We start from the raw sequence: 18938 nt of genomic DNA on the forward strand, positions 1-18938 counted from the left end.
CTAAACATTTTGAGATTGTTTTGTATCCCTTTTAAGCCTTATGGAGTGTATACTGTTGATCGGATATCTTAGAGAGGCATGGTTCATAAGAGCTGCCTCTTAAGAATAGCAATCTTAAAAAGTTTAAGTGTCTTTTAATCAATCAAAGTTGCACTAAACCACACCTTTGAACTCATTTTATTAATTGGACTCCATTTTGTCAGCTTCTGACACAAATTAAAGTAAAATTAAATATTAAACTCGTTAAAGTAATTATTCTATGGGTTCACACATTTTCCTCCAGCACTGTGAATGTTTAATGGTTGTTTTAAGAAAATGACACAAGAAACTATTAATTATTTGTGTGTTGTCAGCTTATATACATTGTGTTTGTCTATTGTTGTGACTTAGATGAGGATCAGATTACATTTTATGGCAAATCACAGTAGAAAACCAGTTCATTCCTAGGGGTTCATATACTTGCACACATATTTTATATTATAAGCATATATAAATAATAAACATATGAATGGCCCAAATGTAGTTTCAATTTGTAAAAATAAAGTATGCATATCAGCATGACTAGTCAAAAAAGAAGAAAAAAGAAAAACCCTACTAATTTAGGCCTGACCAAACAAATCAACAGTGAGGTCATGATCTTCCACTTGTTTTGACTACGTATAGGTCTACATCTAATGCCATCAACTGAGACACACAAAGACAGAGCAATTACATCTTTGCAAGCACTCGGTGTGCACACAACACCTGGTTGCTACATAACAACGCCGACTGCACCAGACCAAACCAAAGTGTTATTAGTGGTTTGACAGCCATTACTGTGATTGCAGACGTAGCTACAGCACATAGAAGACAACAAAGTTGTCAAACTTTGTAATTTCATATAGGTCTTCATTAGCTCATATTAAGTTATTACTTACATAGAAGGCTACTTGTTACACATCTCCACCTGCTAGATTTTTTTGTACTCTGGGAAGCTCTTGTTTTGGCCATTCTGTCATAGATAAAACATATTTAAACCATGTAGGAGTTCACAGCATACTGTATGCCAATTAAATTTGCATATGGACAGTGGAATCATGGGAACGGTTCCATGCATCTCATTTTCTTTAATTAGTATGATTAGCACAACCATGCCCGAGTTCTTTTGTCAAGATGACAAAAAGATGCATAAATCTGTTCATTTGGGAAAAGGGAATATCTCTGTTTGAGCGTTTCGAGGAAGGCTTGCCTTTCCAATATAATCACACCATGGCAAATACTCTCAACGGATGAAGAAGGAATCAGTCTCATGTGAGGTGTTTTTGTTACGCTGTTGTCATTTCTGCTGTACGTCCTTTTCCTGCTGTAGATGACAACTGTAAAATAACTCAGGAAGTCCATTAAATGCTTGAATGCATAGAAGGTATGTAACTTTATTAAAAAAAAAAATATTTAAAAACAGTTGCCAGCACAAAATTGTTTAATGGTTTTTACAAAAGTGTATGGCCTTCCAGAAAATTTTCTTCTTTAAATATATAAACATACACCACCTGGTGGGTAATAGCGGAAAAATGGATTGCCGGAAAAACTCGTCATTGGCAGGGAAGCGGTTTCTCTTAATTGTCAATGGCAGGGAAAGAGTTAAGTGCAAAAATGATCTAGAAACAGTTTTACATGTCCATTTAGAACCCTAGGGTCATGAATAATAATAGCTGTGCTCTGATTGGCTGTTTCACAGCACGGCTCGTATCAGTAGCTCTCAAAGCAAGCCTGTATTAGACGAAAATTCAGATTTTGTTTTGGAAATGGACGTTTCTGAGTGGTAAGTTTGTGTTTTTCAGTATGGACCTGCAACAACCTGTAACCTTCTACCTGTCAATAGTAGAACTTCCACCTAAACACCAGCATATAGCATTAACTAGCATATAACGCTAACTCACCATTCACAACTTTGTTTGTAGCCTTGTAACAACATTGTAATTAATTTAATGTGTAATTTAATGCTTTCGTTTGAGGCCAAAAATATTTTAAAATAGCTAAATACATCTTGTAGAAAGTGAAGAGTAATGAAATCTATTTTAGCATTTGAAAATGTATTTAGTTTTATCCTTCATATATCAACACATATTTCAAAATTCATTTTAGGGGCAACAAATACATTTTTACTTTTACAATCATACAGGAAAAAATTAATATAATATAAAAGTTCATAAAGTATTTTTATAGTTGAAAATATATTTAATTTTAACCTTTTTAAACAGGTTTGCAACATAAACAAAGTTTTTCTTCCAATGAAACGTACATATAGTTGTTTAAAAAATATATATATATATATATATATATATATATATATATATATATATATATATATATATATATATATATATATATATATATATATAAAATGGCCAAAAATATATTGGTTAAAAATACATTTTTGTTATCATATTTCAAAATATATTTCAACAAATTTTTTTGGCCATTTTTTGTATATTTGAAATATATTTCTAATTGTATTTGATTTTTTTTTTTGCTGTATGGGCAAAGGGCAATGATGTCACTACGCCGTGAAGAAGGTCCCAATTCGGAGGCCACATTTAAAAGCCTTCAGATGTGTCCTTAAAATGCGTCCTTTGTTTCCTGTGAAATCAGATGGATCCTTCACAGCCTTGGCTATCCCAAGATTCAATGCCTGAGAGGTCTGGGTATTTTAAAGGAACACGCCCAGATTTTGGGAATTTAGCTTATTCACCGTATCCCCCAGAGTTAGATTAGTCCATACATACCTTTCTCATCTCTGTGCGTGCTGTAACTCTGTCTGACGCAGCCCCCGCTAGCTTAGCTTAGCACAAAGTCTGGAAGTGAATGGCTCCAGCTAGTAAACTGCTCCCAATAAGTGACAAAATAACGCAAATATTTTCCTATTTATGTGTTGTGATTTGCTCACAGCACCCGAGAAGCCCCTGGTGAGGAGCAGAGAGTTCGGTCAGAGTTTTGCAAATCACTCCGCCCATGTAGCAGTGCTTCGTCTTCTGAGAATATAGTTCCCAGTATGTATACTGTTAAAAGATTGCTGTGTCTCATATGACCCTGTTATTTGTACACGATGTGACTATACAAATCACAACACATAAATAGGAAAATGTTCGCGTTATTTTGTCACTTATTGGGAGCAGTTTGCTAGCTGGAGCCATTCACTTCCAGACTTTGTGCTAAGCTAAGCTAGTGGGGGCTGCGTCAGACAGAGTTACAGCACGCACGGAGATGAGAAAGGTATGTATGGACTTATCTAACTCTGGGGGATACGATGAATAAGCTAAATTCCCAAAACCTGGGGGTGTTCCTTTAAAGTAAACATTCATAACTGTAGTTAAATAAAAGTGTATATTTAGCAAATGTAAGGTCCTTGTTACTGTTTTACTATTATAGCCTGGTGTCTAATGTTGTGGATTAATATTATTGCTCTTATAGTTGTTGTTTTTATTTGTGTATTTCTAAGGTTGTTAAATTTCATATACTGTTGGGTAGTTTAATTTGCATCAACATATTCTCTACAATAAAATGAAAAAACATCTATCTCCATATTTATTTTTAAAAGTCTGAAACGTCTCTGCTGTTGTGTCCCGCTGACACAAGACTTGTCCATTTCAATTTGCTTTTACTGCAAGTCCACGTCCTTCGAAGGATCCAGACTTCAAATGGGATGCACCCTGAGACAACTAGGGACGACTAACACGCTCTGTAGAACAGTTTGTCTGTTTAGGGCTACTGTAGAAACATGACGGCAACTTCCGTGTAAGAAGACCTGCGGTGTAGTACGAAGATAAAAACGGCTCATTCTTAGGTAATTAAAACAATACAGTTCGTTATGTACGGTCTTTATACACCACTGATAATAGAGTTATGTATATTATATTGCATTTCTTTCAAGAGATCCTTTTAAAAGCTACACTTAAAGAAACACATTTAAAGAAAACTCTGACTTTTGGAAAATTGATCATGCAGCACTTTCTGTTTTGGTTCCCTATAAAATCCAAAAGAAAGGCCGTAAACAAGAGTGTGGTTAAGAGCTCAAACCAGGCCAAGCGTTTGTGCTCTTCATTCAGCCGGGCCCAATGTCTGCTGCAGTCTGCTGTTCTGCTATTGATCTCCAGCCAGGGTCCTTGAGAAGAATAATGGTCATTTACACAACAGGTCAGACGGTACATGTCCAACACATGTTGTTTTCACTGTAGACATGCTTTGGTTGTATAGCTAAAAAAAACCTGCACGTGTTTTGGTTGTAGCAAAAATCTTGAGGACACATACAGTATAAACGAATCATCTCTGGAGGGTAAAATTGCAAACATCTACCATGACACTGGTTACTAAAAACTATTGCGTTGTGTGGCCAGAACATAGACAAAAGTACCTCTTTATCATAAAATACCATTAGTTTTTACAGTTTTAGGACTCTGGAAAGTGTGCCGATGTCCAGACCTTCATTTAGGCTGCGAAAGGATTTTCCTATTGGTATCAGAAGTCACAAAGCGTGCAGTCATGACAGTGCAGAAATGAGGACACCCACACACCTCCCTCCCTCTCTATGTTAAGCGTGTGCATGTTCAATACGTGACTGGGAGGGTTTTTACTGATCCACTACAAGCTACACGCTGCCAGTTCACCTGTCACGGCTTCTCTGCTCTTTTCCTATAATTCCTCGCTTCTGTCTTCTTCTCTGCGTTTATATCTTTTTCTTTACTTGTCCTCCAACCTCTTGTTCTAAAATCTCTCATTATTTCCTCTTCTCGAGAGATCGGATCCTTTTTTTCGAATGCCAAGGGAATGAGTCAGAGATCCCTCTCGTTCCTAACACACACATGGACACACGCTCACAAAAGTCAGTTACTACACACAGAAAGTCATGTATCCAGTGCGATGCTGCCTGCGAAAAGCACACACACGTCCTACTCACTATTCATGTATTCGTATAGACATACAGCATTCCTGTAGATCAAACGGTAGGGCGCCATGCAAGCATCATGTGGTTTGAGTAGTGTGTGTAAGTTGCATTGAAGGGTCTGCCAAATGCATAAGTGGAAATATCCATAGACACGCATTGATACAACCTGGTTATTCCTCTCCAACACATAAACACATTTAAAATAGTATGTAATTCTACAATAACACATGTTATTATCCCTGTAAACATGGAGGCAGAGGGAAAGTGCACAATGTTTGAATGTTCGCTTTCAAACCCTTGTGTTAGTCAATCACCTCCATTGTTTTTGTTTATCAGCACTCTAATAGATGGGTGACTGGATTAAATATTTACAATGTCTCAAAACATCTCACCATCATAGCAAACACGGACCATATCTTTCTACTAGCCCCTCTGTTTGAGTAATAGTTCATCCGAATAAAAAATTCTCTCATAATTTACTCGCCCTTATGCCACACAAGGTTTATATGACTCTGGTGGGTTAATATATTTCTTCTGAAGCGAAATGATACATTTGTGTGAGAAAACTTTTAAAATTTTGAACAAGCAAAAAAAGAAAACAAATTCAGCACAAACACTTAAAACCTGGTCCCAATAAATGGCACCCTAAAGACTCCAGTTCTCTTAGTCTGCACTTACAATGTTGCTTTGACTGTCGGGAAGAGGTCTGCTGCGAAGCCCGTACAGATTTTGTTTGCTTTTTGTGACAGCAACACTATTAAGAAGTTGTTTTGTTTGTGTTTGAGTAAAAGACAAACACGTTGGTGAGAACCAATACTTGGTAATCTACAGTATTTGACACTAGTTTTCTCATCTAGTGTGTTTTTACTAGATGAGGAGCTCAGATGCAAAATACACTAAATGCCACATCCAAAATTAGATAAGGATATTGACCAAATGCTCTTGGCATGTATTAAATGTTCATCAAATATATTCACTTCCAATCTGCCTAATCCCAGCCTCAGGTCATTAAGAAATACTGTGTTGTTGGCAGAATCCGCTAAATGCAGGACGGTTTTTTAGCAAAGTGCTCTAAGTGCAGTTGTATGATGTCTGGAGCTGGGAGCGTACCGAGGCACCAAAGCCGAGACTATACCTTAAGGAGGTGGTCTGAGCTTGGCTGCAATGGAACTGTGGCGCAGTTTGCATGAATGTGAAACCACCTCGGATTAAGCCGAAGGTAAACTAGAGCTATCCGTGTACATGCAACATCCACATCGCATGCGCATGCTTGCTTAGTCTACAAATCTGTAAGGTTTCCCATCTGTCATTTTTATACTCCAAAGTGTGCTAATCAGTGCCCCCTTTGCACCCTTGACTGCTGCAGGCTTCACACATTTTACCAACCCAGAAGTCCTTGCGAAATATCAATCAGACCAATCAGACTACGGAAGAAGTTCACACTGATTGCAACTTCTCTTCCTACTTCCAGCGTATCGCTCGAGTCTGTCCCAAAATACGACTCTGGCTCTGTCCCAAATGGCGCACTTCATGTGGACTTTCGGTCTCGTGGCCTTAAATTGCGTGGACGCGCTTAGCCTACTAGTCTGTAGGGTGTCCCATCTGTCATTTTCACGCTTCGAAGTGTGCTCATCAGCGCCCCCTTTGCCCCCTTGATGCGATCTTTGGTGAAGCCCGCAGTGCAGCAGGCTTTGCGCACTTTACCAATCCAGAAGTCCTTGCGAAAAAGCAAAAGTCTGCACAACATGATGTCATCAAAGTGTGGACTCTGAGGAGGATTACAAGTCCGGAGTGTGCCATTTGGCCATTGGTACGCCCTCGTGGACTCACCTCAAGGTTCCCTAAGGTCTGCACTACATAATGTCATCAAAGTGTTGAGGAAGTCCACATGTCCGGAGTGTGTCATTTGGAACAGGGCCTCTGAAGGCCGTGCGAAAGCTTGCACACGCGAGTCGGACGCGAATAAAGTATACCCAGTCCTTAAGATCGCCCAGTATAACGTCAAAGTATACTCAACGCGCGGATGGCCGTGGTCAACATTTACAAATTACAAATGATTTCGTATTTAAATCATTACTCTACCAGGCCCTCAGGGCAGCACTGATTGGCGACATTTACAAAAAAAATTAGGATAGACGAAGAAAAGTAGCGGATCCACCATTGCAAACAAAGTTTAGAACAAACAACAAGAAAACAAAGATCCGTGGACCCTCCTGATGACAACAATTATGTTATACCTTCGTCATAATAATAAACAATGATGAACAATGGCACAAAAAACGACTGTAGATCACATTTAAACTTGGATGATGGATCACAGCGCCCCCTTATGTGTGGATCAGTTTCTTCATTTTTAAGACTTTCATTATTTGCAAACTTTTTAGTTCCATCTTTAGTGATTTTGCAACTGTTTACTATGCTTTGCCTAAAGTTTCTAGAATGCACTTAGTCTTAGAGGGTAGCCTATGGCAGTGAAATCCTCAAATGTCAAATCCATGTCATCTTTATTTGCTAAAGGTTATAAAACACTTGAGTCCCACATATCATGAATCAGGCATCACTGGACTATGTTTAGAAACAACCTTGAGTCATTGTTCTCATGTATTGCCTAAGGCACTGTTTTAAAACCTATGACAAATAAGTAGCCTATTAATCCTTATATTTCTATCAAGGACAACCACAATAAAAATAAGATTGCGCAACGCTGATCTTCATGGCCCAGGGAAACAAGTCCAGAACAGTCCCAGCAAGATATAGGTTGTTCACAAACTTTAGCCATGCTATGTGTACATCAGAGAAAGAGAGAGAGAGAGAGAGAGAGAGAGAGAGAGAGAGAGAGAGAGAGAGAGAGAGAGAGAGAGAGAGAGAGAGAGAAAGAATGTATGTGTTGGCAAGTCATTTTTGCCACACTCAGCAAACCAGACTGGGCAGCAGCAGTTTTTCACAATTACTCACACACATCCACACACACCTACAAAACCGGCCAACCTCCTTATCATCATTTACTGACTTGAGCCAATACTTCAGAGCCTCACCTGATCCTGTTATTTTCCTGAGTCACTGTTGAAGATGTGTGAATGCAGAGAATAATACATAGGCCTACATAATGCATCATGTATGATAAGAGTTCTCCACAGATTAGGGACCACAGACTTTTCATCTAACTGTGAAATTCACAAGAGTGAAAGAAAAAGTAGTGCTTCTATGACTTAAAGGTGCAGTGTGTACATTTTAGCGGCATCCAGTGGTGAGGTTGTGAATTACAACCAACGGCTCAGTCCACTGCTCACCCCTCGCTTTTGAAAAGCATTGAGAAGCTACGGTAGCCGCCACCGGAAAAACATGTAATTGACGGAGACAACTTGGTAAAAAAAGTTGTCCATTAAGGGCTTCTGTAAAAACATGGCAGCACAAAATGGCGACTTCCACGTAAGGGGACCCTCTGTGTATGTAGATAAAAGTCTCATTTTAAGATAATAAAAACATAACTGTTCATTATAAAAAGGTCTTTATACACCTCTGATAATATAGTTTAGTATATTATTTTGTATTTCTGTCAAGAGATCCTTCTAAAAATTACACTTTGCACCTTTAAACTTATTTAAAACAAGACAAAGCAACAAATAAAATAACCCCAAACAACTTAAAACCAAAATAATATATTAGTGTTTGGTTATTTTTTATAACAAATATATCTTTCTAGTTATGACAAGCTGTAAAAAAATATTTATATTTCTTGGGTAGAAATTATGAGTGTGGCTCTTTAAATATTGTTGTGGATGTTGGGGGCCTTGCAGTCAAAAAGGCTGAGGCAACTGGTATCCCTATTAGAGGTAAACCTATTTATTTGTTTAGGCCACACTTGTTGTTTTAGCTTCTTAAAACTATATTTTATATTTTATTTATATTTTATATAGTTTTGGAAAGGGAAAACATAAATAACCTAAAAGCAACAAAATTTCAGTGTTCATTTTTAAACAACGAACTTTTCCATTATTTAAAATCTCAAGTAGAGCAGTCATTTACCTTTGTTACGTTTGCAACAGGAAGTCTGCAATTATCCGTTCAAAATAGCACAATAATCGTGATAAATAAGCTTTTTCCACAGTTCAGTGTTGAGTGCTCTTTACTCTCATGAGCTGAATATCAGATGCAGTACCCCAAACCGCCGGTAAGTACACTGCTGTATAATCCACCTCCTCTAAAGTCAATAATGACTCCAGATCCAGATACGTGAGCTCCGCGCCTTGTTTTCCGCGGAGCTGACGTGCTGCTCGTAGCCTGGTGGCTGCTCTTCGCTCGGCTGTTGTCCTGATATCACTCCGCTAGCATGGAGGAGGGGAGCGCTTGATTATTGTGATGGTGGCAGCTGCTGTACACATTGGCGACTGTAGGATTTCCTCTCCAGCGTTCGGGACTTTAAGAAACCGCACACCTCGTTCGCGTTTGGGGAGGGTTTCGCTGACCAAACAGATGAAATGCAAGTTCACGAAACAACTCCGGAGCGTGTTCGCGGCACACGGCAAAACTTTTTTCAAAAGGACAACACAATAAACCGACGGGCTGATGGTTGCGCGTAACATCCGGATGTTTGATGGAGCTCCAGTAGAGGCGAGAGAGTAACAGTGACCCGGTCGCCTCTCTCGCTCCTCCGCGGCCCCGCACTGTTGTCTCGTAAACGGCTGTGTTAAAACAATATTGAATGGTTGACACGGTGATCCTCCCACAGGAGGGAAGCCACCACCGAGTATTTACACTCCTTTGAAAGCTCCCAATTTCACTGTATCTGTCTCCCTGGCGAAGCGGACTTTTGCCCCGATTGGGAGAGGGGAGAGAGAGTCAGGGGGCTTGACAAAGTTCTTCCCAATTCCTGTGTATTCAAGCACAGATGATGGGGGATTTTGCCAGCCCCGCTGCCGTACCGACCGGCGGCGGCATTTGCATTAATAACAGTAACGTGAACTTAAACTCTGGCATTAATGCGACAAATAGCGGCACCGGCGGCGCCAACGTCGGTATACCGAAGCACAGCACGGTGGTGGAGCGGCTTCGGCAGCGGATCGAGGGCTGCCGGAGGCACCACGTCAGCTGCGAGAGCCGATACCAGCAAGCGCACGCCGAGCAGCTTGAACTGGAGCGCCGGGAGACGGTGAGTCTGTACCAGCGGAGTTTAGAGCAGCGGGCCAAGAAATCCAGCAACAGCAAACAGCAAAACAAGCAACAAGACCCCGACTCAATCGCCACCACCGAGCAGAGGAACAACACTTTGATCGCGGTGAGTTCACTTCACATTACTTTTCTTTTTGGAGTATCGCTACGAGTGCCTACGTTGTTTTGAATGAACATGTTGCTTTTTATTTGGGTTGCAATGCAAAACTTTCACACGGCGTCTGTGGTTTCACACTTTCGGAAATGGCATGTCGGAACTGAGAACTCAGGAACATGTATGACAACTTTAATCCCGCGTCCAGCGCAATTTTGCCCACTTTTACAGGTCCTGTATCTAAACTAAAGCTTTTAGACAATTCAGTGTAACTTTGTAGGTTAGTTATTTTGCAGTTCAGTCTCAGTAAAGTTGCAAGACAGTTGGTGATGTCATTTCATCTCCTCCTCCTTTACAACTTGTAGTTCAAGAGTGTTTAGGTAGTGTGTGTACTAAAAATTGAAGCTCGTTTACGTGTTAATATTGCATGATTTAACACTGTAACACTGCTTTAAATCGTTCACCACAAACTACTTTCAGTTTCTCCTCTTACAGGCGCGCTGTTTAAAGTCATCATAAGCAGTCTGTTATTTTAGAATGAGTGGAATATACATGCACAGTCAGTGCACGAGACTTAAGGACGTCATTTAACCATAAAGGAAGGAAGGCAATGTTGGGGAATCGTAGGAATCAATTGCACCACATTATTACCATAAGCATTTTAAGACTCAGTCCCACATTAAACCGTTTGCCACTCGGTGGATGTTCAGATGATCGCCGAGACACTCTTATTCAAGCATTTGCTGTGCAGAGCATCTTGTCGTTATGTTGGCATTGCCTTTTGTGTCAGGGCGGTGAAATCCTCTTTGAAATGCTAAGTGACTCAAATTTCTAAGGGTGACATAGGTAGGTCTGAAAGCGTTAATGGCCGGTGCCGTATACCCCCCTTTGTGCGATGTAGACAGTACTGCTAGCCGTTATATAGGCAACAAACGCTTCGTATACGATGCGATTTAAAGAGACCGCAGCCCCCGCGCCTCGCTTTTCTTTTCTCCACACACCAAACACTGTGCTGCAGCTAGGTGGCTGTATCAAGTCGAGTTAGGGTCTTAAATGTGCTCTTGGGTTCAGACCTCACACAATAAGCCGTCTTAACCTACTGAGCGGCCTACATAGACAGCATTTTATAGCTTTATATGCGCGAGTAGTATTTTGCCGCCAATATCACGTGCCTGTGATGACTTCAAGTGTACATTTGATTTAACAGCCAGCAGCATTCTCCAGCAGGACTGCCCTAAATAACAATTAACAGGCAGCACACGTACGTGATTTATAGATTTTACCTTTGGGCTCATGTCATGTTTTGTATGTTGATAGATATCTGTAGAATGAATGGTTGCAGCTTTTGGTGTGTGGCCAAGATATTAAAAATATGTTTCTGTATAGTCAGCGGTTTAGCAGAAATGTGTGACTGCGGGTCAAAGCAGTACAGTTTAAAAAAAACAGTATAACACCTTGCATTTAACCAGCTACAATGCAGCAACCAATCTTTCTGTTCCCACTGATTGTGAAAATGCTGTGTGACATGACATCATCAATCACAGCCAATCCGCATGTTAAGTCTGACGTCACACGGTACCGCTTCCGGCTCCAAGCGCTCTATCAGATGCCTCAGCAAACCACAAAAATACAAATTTTCACTCACACTGTGCTTTAAAAGTACCAAAAAAATCACGATCCTAACCTCTATCTGCATACTAAAATCCCAGGTGACCAGACAGCAATTTGTCTTTTATAAATCTGTAAAATATTGAAATCCAGGTTGTCTTGAACCTGAAAAGGGCTGGTTAGGATAAACTTGAAGAAACTCAAAAATACTTAAAAGATTAAAACAATTGTGTGAATCGAGTACACAGAATCAGATTCCAGAAAACACTGTCCCCTAGCTTAATTCCACAATACTGCAGAAATAATTTTGTGGATTCTGCATAATAACAGGTATGTTGCTCACCACTAAAGTATCACATTCATTCATTGACTTCATTCATTGCTTAATGCATTGGAGCTTTACTGGAATTAAGAGACGAAACCTCTCTGAATGTCTGTTTTACTGTGTTTACTGTGGTGAGCATGGTAAAACACAGCATGTTGATGCTCTTTTTTTCTTAAAAAGCTGCATCTTTCAATTATTTGAGAATTGCTTCTCTAATGTAAAACCACTACACAGAAATAAGCTGAAGTTTGTGCTTAAATTGCATCTAGAAGAAACTAGTGAACCTTTTACAAAAAGAGGTACGACGTAAATGTACTATGTAGTTGTGAAAATCACAGGTCTTCCCCCTAAAATCTGACCACAAGTGTTCAAATTAGATGCATATGAGACTTGATACCACCTGGTGTAAATGGTGATATGTCTCACCTTATATTTGGATGATCTTAATACCAGATATAACCATAGGATGTGTGCTTGCTTGCTGTTGTTTAAATGTTAGCTTAAGCCATGTCTTGGCCTTAGTTAAATTAGGATATTTAAGTCATTTTAAAAAGCATAATTTATAAATAAAAACTACTTGTGTGCATCTTGAGACTCAAAACGCGCACTGATATATTTTAAGATATGTCAGAGCAAGTTGTTTTCAATCAAGACAGCACTAACATTTAAGTTAATCTAGGACTAGGCCTAAGCCCTGTCTGGGAAACCGCCCCTTGGTGTCCTTGTCCTGCATTGTGATTACCTAACATTTAGGCATGTTCTTATCTGCAAGCTTCAACCTTGATGTGATAATTTTGTGCCCTTTACTTTGCATTCAGGCTCGATGAAGTCCATCAGTTTTTGGAGGCCTTCTTCAACAGGAACTAACTTGTAGCACGTCTTTTGCTGTGTTCTTTAAGATAAGCTTAGTTTACAGTCGCAGTGAATTAAGGTGAATTGACACGATGGGTATTTGTTTCCTTTGTGTATATGCTGACACTTACAGGCCAGTGCTGATTTGCTGGAATTTGCCTTATTGACATGATGTAAAAAACCTGAAGAGTTTTTTATGTTAGCTAAATTACAATGTCCCTTATCTTAAATTAGGTCATTGCTTAGCCTGCCTCGACTGACGTGGATAAAAGGTCTGAGGTTGAATAAAAATATTTCCTTTTATATGCACTTTTTAAAGTTATTTTTTAAACATTTAATTTAAATGTGTTATTTTAAAAAGGATTTATGTTACATTAAATGACAGTCATTTGAACTTAAAATCATTTAGCTACTTTTTTGTTTCATGTATTTGAGTATTTTCATTGTTGACTTGTAGCAAGTGAACTGTTTAGTTGACTCGTCTCGTCTCGCATATCCCTACTAGTGTAAATTGGTTTGTTGGCTAAATCAGAAAGCAGAACTAATCACAGGATGTAACTACATCATACAGAGACTCCAAATCTCTCTCTGAAAGTTTTTTTTTCTCAACAAAAATTTACTTCTGGAATCTGGACCAGGCTGCAGTTCTTGAAACTTGACTGTATTTTTCCTTGAGTGTGTAAGTTCATGTGTTTGCACATTTTATCAATTCTTAGGACAGGTCCAGAATCTGTATGTGTGTGCTCCAGCTAAAGCAGTGCTTGTGGTATCACATTGTTTTGCAGTGTTTGGGACGAGTGCCCACAATCTAAATTTAACTCCTGAGTTGGCAGGGTTGCACGAGGTTTGTGACGTCAGACACTCCAAGAGCACAGTTACCACTGTGTAACTTCTTTCTGGCCTTTATGATGTGTTTGTGAGGAAGTCTTCAACACTGGTAGCAAAACTACGACGAGTGCGAGGTGTCTTGCTGTTGGCGGTTAAAGTAGTTAAAAACGCTGCAGCCATTTGTAGTCATTTATTAGCTGGCAGAAGTTGTTTACGCCAAGAATGTAGGATAACTAAAAACTTTGCAGTCCATGATTATTATTCTACTATATTTAGAGACATATTTATAGTGTTTGGACATCTATTTGAAAACATTTAGCTTTAGCACTTATTCTTTTTGCTAATGCGAATAGGACAGAAATTACACACAGAGAATAAAGTAACTATTCCATGGCATGAAGGCATTGATAGTTTAATATAAAACAATAGCATTCTGCTTTATTTTACATTTTTATAATCACCAGATATAAGTAATCGTAAAGCATCATTACAGCACAGAATATAGTCCATATTTAGTCTTATACAACAGTTCTTTCTGGTTCTCGAATCTGATTGGCTAAGAGCTGTGCGATATTGTACTGATAACGGCACAGTAACCACTTCACCTTTCGTATCATTCCGCCACCTAGTGAATGGAGGTCCTAAACAGGCTCATCTCTGAATGTAAAAACACAGACGCCCTGTTTTTAAACACTCTCCGTGTGTCTCATTAGTTCACTAGCTCATAAATCAGTCTGTGAATCCCCAATTGGAAGTTATTATTCCGTCAAAGATCAGCGCTCTTGGATGTTACGTTAAAGTTAATGGGAGTAATGTCGTGTCACATCGTGTGGACGATGAACGCTTGGAAAGAGGAATGTAAACACTCATTTTTTTCTACAGCTATATCTCTTATCAGAATGCGAAAACACCGTGGAACTGCAGGTAAGCACCGCAGCTTTTAAATGTGGACATGATCATTTATTTAATCGCGACGTGACTATGAAAACATGTTATGAGATATCGCCATTGGTATATTTATAAGCAGCATGCAAAAACATCTCTCTGACACTTATAAAAAACAGTTTTATATAGTACTGACAAGAACGAAGTCTAATAATAACCGAGTGCTCGTATCGCGTTAAGATGAAATGGTAAACCAATAGTAACATTAAACAAGTATAGTTTTATTAACTTTCACCTCGCGCCAAAACAATAACAACACAAAAGACACTAAATATGAATAAGAAAACAAGTAATAGTTTTATCATGACACCAAATACTGGTGATTTGATCTAATTTTTGATCATCAGGCCAACATGAGAGCCAGTGAATCCCTGTCAGAGATGTAGCCCAGAGAGGGCGGTTGTCAGCGGGGCGAGTGAACACTGACGTCCGCTCATGCTTTGGTTCTCATACGTACCGAATCTCACTAAGCAAACGTTCAAACAGGCGCTATCTTTACTAATCGACTGTACATTTAAATATAATACATATATATTCTCGACTGAACTAATCTTAAAACTACACTTTGTGACCAAGAAATTGTAATATAAAGTAACGGCTTTTCCGTCCATTGAGTTAATATGAGATTCAAAGCAGCCGAAAGTGTTACCTGTCATTCTGGCCGCCCTCAAATCCGTGGCGGAAGAAGTAGTTCTCAAACAAAGAGGCTTTTAAAATTACTCCGTTGTTGTTTTCTAGTTTTCGTTTTTCAAACGTGTGCTGTCGAACTGTTGTATAAAAGCAATATCGCTCTCGGAGTCGTGTGATATAGCTCTAAATCATCACGGCTGTGATTAGGCCAGAGGCACGAGGCCGTACAAAAGTCTGCTCTTAACTTGTGCAGTTCATGTTACATGCCTTTTTAACGATTATATGTACTATAGGCGGTGACGTTACTGCCTTCGAGAAACCTGACAAATCTCCAAATCCCTTGTTAACGCAGTTTTCTGCATAGCCGGTTTTTTTGATTTGCATGTAAATGCATAAAAACAGGTTTCTGTAATAAGCAGAATTTAGTTATCTGCTTATTCTGTGCATGTAAACGCATTTTTCAATGTAAACATTCTACTTGGACTATTTATGCTAGAAAATTACATAGAGTAATGCATAACTGTGATTTGGGACACACCTTGTGTGTTCTGAGTAATTACACCTGTTTCTCTGGCAGCTTAGGGCAGGGGCGGGACAATGCTTGTTACGCCAGTCAGGAACACGATCACTTCGAGTCATTTTGTGCGTTTGAGAAATTACTAACAGGACCTTAAATTTGTTACTAAACTCAATACTTGTTGCTCAATAGCAACAGAGAGAAAAGTAATGTTAGTGGAATCCTCACACCTTATTTGTGTCAGAATGTAAAGCTCTTCATTCAAAGACAAAATATGTATGGCCTCAAGGTCTTAAATTACACAATTTACATTTCATAATACATTTCATCATCCTCTGTTGTGTTTATTCTGAATGAATTCCAAATACATATGTGTAGTGCTTTACCATCTGGAGTGGTGTTCTCCCACTGTTAACATGCTGTTATCCATGTACACATGTTCCACTGGAATGTAGAACAAGGTGTATGTCAACACTCCAGAACACAGTCCACACAAGTAAATCAATATCGCTCCAAGTATTTTTTATTTCTTTAGACACATACTACACAGTGGGAGTTGTCGCATATGTCCAAATACTCGCTCACGCGAAGGTTAGGTGTCAGGAAACCCACCGCTTTCCTAGAGAGAACAGAAAGTCTAAGCACCCTGAAAAGTCAGAGGAGATCTATTTCTGCTCACAGCCCATCATTCGAATTTAAAATGTGTATGAGGTGTTTTTTTGATGGTTTTATTCTATTGAAGTGGCTTTATGTGTTTGGGTAAATCCTACTGAAACAGGAAGTCGGGTCAGGGCATATATAAAGGGCTTGTTTTTCAGGGTTTAGTATGATGAGCTCTCTTGATATCATCATGTCGCTCATCGCTCATCTGGGTTGTTTAGATGCAATGACTGATCCAGAAACAGTGCAGGCTTTTTCTTCCTATATGGCTTGTTCTGGAAAAACACGTGATTCATGGCTCACTTGAGTATTTTCACAGCATGTCTCTGGATCATCTCGTGACCATCTTTCATTCTGAATGTTTGAGGATTGATGACACATCATATTTTCTGAGCTCATTTGAATGCCATTTTGTTGAGCGTTCTCCTATATAAGGTTGTGTGATGTTGAGGCTAGAACTGCTAGTCATGCATTCAGATACACACAATGTATAGAGACATTATAATGCCTTTACTTGACAAAAGGGCTTTTCAGACTTCAAATGGTTAACCACGGATTATTCCAACCTGATCTCACTAGAATTCGTAAGTTTTTTTTATGAGTTGGCTAATTCGTGTAGGTGAATCGTACAAAAACCTATGGTTATCATAAAAAACAATAATGAAACCCCACCCATAACCCTAACGTCACGGGGGCAAAAGCAAATTGTACAAATGTGGTTGTACAAATTAATATGAATTAGCCACCTCGTAAAATGTGATAAGAATTGCCATGAGATAGTGTTGGGTTATACTAAACCCCGGGTTAACAGAATCCTAAGTTATCTGTTTCACACTGTTCTTACTTAGCCAACAAGGCTTTAAATGATAGCTCTGGGACTGGGTATTCATAATCTGATGTTTTACACCGTGCATTCCAAAACCCTGGATTAATGTTCTGATTCACATATTTGTGGTGTCAACTGTTGTGTCAGACTGACTGGATTAAAATAGTGCACTAACGCTTTATGGGTGCTTGTCTTGCGTTTCCGCATTAGTAGCTGGGTTTCCATCCCAACATGAAGCGAATCTTTTCAAAATTCGTTTAAAGGGCACCAAATATCCGATTCACGATTTTACATTTCCTTTGGTGTGTGAGTGTGTATTACATGTTAACGATATGCAAAAGGTACATACTAGGGATGGGCATGATTAATCGACGATCGATAATTGATCGTTAAGAATTTAGTCGATGAGGTTAATTTGTTATTGATTAATCTCATACTTTTTTATCTAATGCAGGTTGCGTTGCCTAATGTAGCGTGTGTCTTGAAGCAATTAAATGGATTTCACTGTGTGGCAGCAATTCAACATTTTACCACCATGGTGGAATATTTGACACCAAACTCCGTTATCTGTGACCTTCCGTTTTGATTTCAAAAGAATAATCATGAAGAGGTCATGATTTTTGGAACAAATTATTTTTTGGTCCCAGCTGCAGGTTCCACTGCTTTAGAGCACCGCATATTCAAGGAAAACACGCTGTATTTTTGTATTCAACATTTTTGAATTATAAAAGTTAAATTATTATTTTTTATTATAAAAATATTAATGATTAATCGATAGTCGATCGTTAATTCTCCCAACAATCGACTAAAAAATTTTAATCGAATGCCCATCCCTAGTACATACCCCAAAGTAAACGATGACGTGAGTTATCGTCTCCAACGTAAATCTCTTTTCTTGGACTACAAAAAACACACGGATTGTATTCAACAGTTTACTTCCTGGGATTGGTGATGTAGACAAGACTGACATTATCATACTTCCTCCCGCTTCGGACTCACAGCCTGTAAATTAACTTCTGTTAGCAAACAAATCTTGCATGGTAAGGAGTGTCATGTTTCTGGCTGATGTCAGAGGTATTCAGACTAATCACAATGTACAGATTAGCTGGCCAATCAGGGACACAACTTTTCAAATATGTGCATTTCAGGAAGAGATAAAAATCTGGAGCTACAAAAATGTACGGTATGTGGAAAATAATGTGTTTATTTAGCCATAAATCACATGAACACATTGTGTTATACCAAATACACAAAATAACGTTGTTTTTTTAGCAATAAAATGGGTCTCTTTAAAAAGAAAAACAAACAAATGCGAATTAGGTGCAATTTCATCAAGTTGCTTGAGCATAACGGTACTGTAGTATTGGTAACCAACAGTAAATAAAACAAGGCATGCTTAGAAAATGGAGACAGGACTGCATTTAGTTATGATTGGGCAAGTTCTATATTTACTAGCAGTGCAGCTTGCAGTTGCCAAACTGAATGCTGTGCACAGAAGAAAAAATGCAAATTTTGGATGCAGGCACTAGCAGCAAAGGCACTGCGATGGCGTTTAGCCCGATA

The 18938-nt window shown here is 39.0% G+C and overlaps 1 protein-coding gene across 1 annotated transcript in view; it reads left to right on the top strand.

Moving 5' to 3' along the window:
• Nucleotides 1-9164: 9164 nt before the first annotated feature.
• Nucleotides 9165-18938, top strand: part of maml3 (mastermind-like transcriptional coactivator 3) — a 114131-nt gene continuing 104357 nt past the window's right edge. Inside the window, exon 1 of the mRNA XM_055204981.2 lies at nucleotides 9165-10196. Within this exon, the coding sequence (XP_055060956.2) occupies nucleotides 9810-10196 (387 nt within the window). The 5' untranslated portion in view covers nucleotides 9165-9809. The remainder of the gene's footprint in view (nucleotides 10197-18938) is intronic.

Source organism: Misgurnus anguillicaudatus, chromosome 3 (assembly GCF_027580225.2).
Source record: "Misgurnus anguillicaudatus chromosome 3, ASM2758022v2, whole genome shotgun sequence".
NCBI classification, from domain to species: Eukaryota; Metazoa; Chordata; class Actinopteri; order Cypriniformes; family Cobitidae; genus Misgurnus; species Misgurnus anguillicaudatus.